At 45.1% G+C, this 4432-nt stretch overlaps 1 protein-coding gene across 3 annotated transcripts in view; it reads left to right on the top strand.

Moving 5' to 3' along the window:
• CACNB4 (calcium voltage-gated channel auxiliary subunit beta 4) overlaps positions 1-4432 on the top strand; it is a 311756-nt gene that overhangs the window by 143373 nt on the left and 163951 nt on the right. The window contains exon 1 of one of the 3 annotated variants that reach the window (XM_006157627.1): positions 3044-3207. The exons of 1 other annotated variant lie outside the window; for it this stretch is intronic. In XM_006157627.1, coding sequence (XP_006157689.1) covers positions 3163-3207 — 45 coding nt within the window. In that variant the 5' untranslated portion in view covers positions 3044-3162. Of the gene's footprint in view, positions 1-3043; positions 3208-4432 lie in introns of those variants that run through there. One more of the 3 variants, XM_006157628.3, reaches the window with a different exon arrangement.

Below are 4432 nucleotides of genomic sequence, written 5' to 3' on the forward strand. Positions count from 1 at the left end.
CAGGGGGGATGGTCACGCCGCAATCCCTTCTCCTCCATTCTCCTCCCGGGATCTTGGGCACACACGCACACACGCACACACGCCCAGCGTGAGTTCTAAGCCACTGGGTCCGGGACGTGAACCCCGGTTGACTACGTGGAAGTCCAGCGACATAGCCATTACGCTAACTGCTAGTTCCCTGATTAGAACATTTTTAGAGTAGGAGGGGTGGTAAAGAATAGGATTTTTTACCACCAAAGTGGCCAGTCTTTATTTTGCCAAGTTCTTCTTGGGAACAGAACCACTGTCCTTCATCTCTTATCTTGCAAACTCAATCAGTAAGGGAGTGAGGGAGAAGCACTCAAGCATAGAACATGTGGCTTTGAGTAAAGCAGTTTAACTCTTCTGGAGAGTAAAGAGCTGCATTAGATGACTTCCGGGGTTCTTCTGCCTCTAACAGTTGTGATTCTGAGTCCAGGACTTTTCTAACTGCCTGGGAAGCAGGCAGAGCCAGATTGCTTCTGCTTCACATCTGTTCTCAGTCCTTGAGGGGTTGGGTGTAGCTCTTCAAGGAGTAACTACAGACAGCTGTGCTTGATCCAGTGCCTCCCTCCTCACAACCCACCTGAGTCATACTCACTGGATGTGTTTAGTGTATCATAAAATGAACCCCTGCTCCTTTTTTTTCCCCCCCTTTTTCCTCTATGAGCAAAAGAGAGAGTCTTTCAGGCTACAATCTACCCCCAGCTTCAGCCAGTCCCAGATCATGGGCATGGGTACACCCAGCGTATTCAGGAAGCTCTCTGGTCACAAACCTTCCCATTCCCATGTGGGTCAGCCTCACAGGGCACAGTGTGACCGCTGTTTCACCATCTGACTCCCTGCTCTTTGCAACTTTCTTTAGACCCCCACATTAACTGTGAAGAGCGTTCCAAGGCCCAACACAGGAGAGCAGTTGAGCCAAGTATCTTTTTCCCAATAGGGAACAGTTTCTCTAGTTGAATTATGAAAGTAGACTGCCTCTTTCTTCTCCTTTTAATCTGGATTCCCATTTTAAGATAATCAGGCAATACCTGTACTTTTAATCAAAGAGGTAAAGTAAGGAAATGATCTGAAGCATGTAAGAAGAAAAAAGACTCTTTTGTCTCAATGTTCTGTATGTTCTGACATATAGTATATCGTATGGTTAGTGAGTTAATGAAGAGAACATAATCTAATACATACATTTGAGCATACTAATCCTTTGATCCAGTCCTCTTTTCGTGTTAGGGGAGCTGAGGTTCTGCCTGGGCAGGGGCCTGACAGGTTGTGAACAGGTGGAGTCAGCACTGAGTCTCTGTGGAATCCTGTCGGCTGTACCTGTTGACTTGTGCTGTACTCCCTCTGTGTAGACACAGCTCCAAGATGACACGGTATGCACACCTTACCATATTGGAATTCTGAAGACCAGCCTAGTCTCCTTGCCACCTTTTCTATGTGAAAGTACCTCAGTATTGATGCCACTCTGAAGGTGAGCAACTGTGAGCGAAGGACATTAGTGGGTCAGCGCAGACCTAGTCGAACTTGTACTGCTCAGCAGTGGCAGCTCTCGTGTTGCGTTTTGTGACTTTGTTTTGTTCCTTTAAGAGTTTGCTTTTCAGAGAGACTGGCTAGAAGGACAGGCCTCGTTTCCTAGGTTCAGGGCGAGCCAGTACTCCTGTGCTGAGTTCCCGTGAACTGCAGCCAATGCCTTCAGCTGACAAAGCAGAGTTGTCGTTGATAAGTGTTTATGTTGCATTTTAGATTTGCAGGGTTCTTTCTCTGAGTTATTTCTTACCTCAGTTTGTCAGGTGAAGAAACTAAAGTCCATGGAGGTGGTGACGAACCAACCAGCCCAGAGCCTTCTGAGCAATGAGTGGCAAAGCTGATGCTAGACTCAGAGCGTGAGTTTCTGGGTCATTACTTACCCAATGAGTCATGTGGCTTCTCGGGATTATGTTCTTTGCCCCTCACCAACTTCTTCTGTCCCCGCATTCAGCTGACTTCTCTTAGCACGAGCTTTAGAACTCCCTGTTTCAAAGAGGCAGTTTTTTGTTGGTTGACCAGAAATCTGTAGGTTTCTAGGGCCACTCCACAGGTCAGGCTACTCCAAGGTAGGGCCTGTCCTAGGTCACCAGAGTTGTGCTGTGGTGGGAGCAGGCTGGGAGGAAGGTCTGCTCTGCTTGGGCTTTGAAGAAAAGATCAATGTGGTTTTCAGGAATAGTGAAGGCATGAGAAAGGAAGGAAAACTTTAAGCAAAAACGCTGGTTATCACTTGTAGGAGGTTAAAAAATAAAACTAAGGAAATATTAAAAATGTTTGTATCGCAAAGTTGTGATGTTTTTGGCTTTCTTTTCAAAGTCCACTATTTGAGACACAGATATTTCCTAACCAGTGAAGGAAAGAGACTTTATCCAGAATATTGAAAACTTTTACTATAGAAATTCCTGCAAGAAATCTTACTGTTTATTCTGTCCATTTCCGCTTTATCTTGGGCTTTTTAAAAAATGATCTATGATGCATTGGCCTTTTGGCTTAAATTGCCAAAAGGCAATTTAAGTACAGATGTAGGTTGGAGATTAACATCGGTTTGCCTGTCTTTACACGGCATTCTCGGAAAATAAAATCTCTCCTTTGCTTCCCTACCTCCTTCCAATTGTGAATTTAATTAAGAAGATGAGTGGTTGTGTTTAGAGTATTTGTATTCTGCCTTTCCAGACATTCCAAGCAGCCTTTGGATATTGATAAGTGTTTATTGTAGCACTAACAATACAGGCGAAACAGGAAGCGGCTCTTTGCTGGGTAGGATGCTCGAGTGGCCCTCTGCTCTCCCAGGGAACGCTCTTCAGCTGACTGAAGCAGGGAAGCCGAGCCAATCAGAGCCTGCTTTCCTAGCTCAGTCACCAGTCTGTGGTTGAGGAAGGGTTTTGCTTTTTATGCTCTGTATTGGGGAGGCAGATAAAATGCCAGGTCTGGACTGCCTCTGGGGATAACCTCACCCTGTGTGATGTGAATGAATAGCATTTTGCCCGGCAAATCCTCAGGATTTGATAAGGCAGGCACAGTTCTTCCAGACAGGCCTTTTTCTTTTTGAGCTCTAGCTTTGGTTTCTGTAGCAGTTGTGTTTTTTGCCTTGAAAGAGGTGCTCTGGATTATCAGACCTCCATGTATGACAATTTGTACCTGCATGGAATTGAAGACTCGGAGGCTGTAAGTATTTTCATAGATAGCTGGTTCCCTCTCCCCTCCTCTTCCTCCTCCCACTGCCCCCCGCCCCCCCTTATTTCTTAGGCAACGCAGGAGCTGAAAGCTAACATCATTCGGGTGCTCGCTGGCTGCTATGTAAACGTTCTCTATAGTTTATAGTTACCTGAAATTATTCATCATCGTCAAGCAAACAAGAAATGAGGGGGATAGCAAAGGCATCTAAGAGTGTAGGCTGATTGGATTTGTATGTTACCTGGTCCCTGTTGGGTCTCACGAGGGGTTTGTAGACTGGTTTAAACTATGCAGAAAGTACCTATGTTTTCATACCGCGGGGTTCATAGAAAAAGGCTCGTTCATTATATAATGCACATTGTTTACTGAGCTAGCGTGGATAGAAGTTCCTAAGCTGTAGCTGTGTTATTCTGTGCTTTCTGGTCCAAGTGGCAGTGCAGATCTCCTGCTTCTTTGTTAAGGAAATCAGATGCGAGCGTTGTGGTCGTACAACACCTCAGTGCAGAGGCAGTGGGCAGGGTTGCTATACTCTGTCCTGGACGACCCAAGTAGGCTCACGTGTGCTTTGCCTTACTAAACTGGACTCCTGTCCCCTCATAGGTCAGGCTCATGCGATCTATTAAAATCAGGATGAAATGGTTTTCTGACATCCCTAAAATCATGCCATCAGAGTGCTAGCCTTCGAATACAGGATAAAACCGACTTCTGAATCTTTCTTTTTATTATTGCTGATGATAGTTTCTGTTTTTCCATCAATTACATAGAAACCTTGCAAGGTAGCGTGATTGAGGGTGGCTAATGGGACGTGCTGTGGGGAATCTGAAATCGTCTATGAGTGCAATGCCGTACATGTGGCTACATTTGAAACAGGAATGTGTTATATAAGGTCCTCTGGCTAAACATGAAATAAACAGATTATAACAACAATATTAAAAAAACCCTATGGAATACGTCAATGCAGACGTATGTATCAAATGATGTCTAATCCATGAAAGATAGAAATTCTCAGTTCTGATAAGGCATTCCATTTTCCTTCCTGTCTCTGTGTTATCTCTAACTCTAACTCTGTTTCTGCCAAGTGTCTCTGCATGTTGTCCAACGTGCTCGTAAATGATCAGGCTGTCAGTTTATTGCAGGGGACTGTATTCTAAAGCACTGGTGGCTGAAATCAAGAAGGTCCACACTTCCAGGTGGGGTAGGAGAGTGTGGCAGGCCC

The sequence above is a fragment of the Tupaia chinensis genome, unplaced genomic scaffold, assembly GCF_000334495.1.
Source record: "Tupaia chinensis unplaced genomic scaffold, TupChi_1.0 Scaffold000549_1, whole genome shotgun sequence".
In the NCBI taxonomy this organism is placed as follows: Eukaryota; Metazoa; Chordata; class Mammalia; order Scandentia; family Tupaiidae; genus Tupaia; species Tupaia belangeri.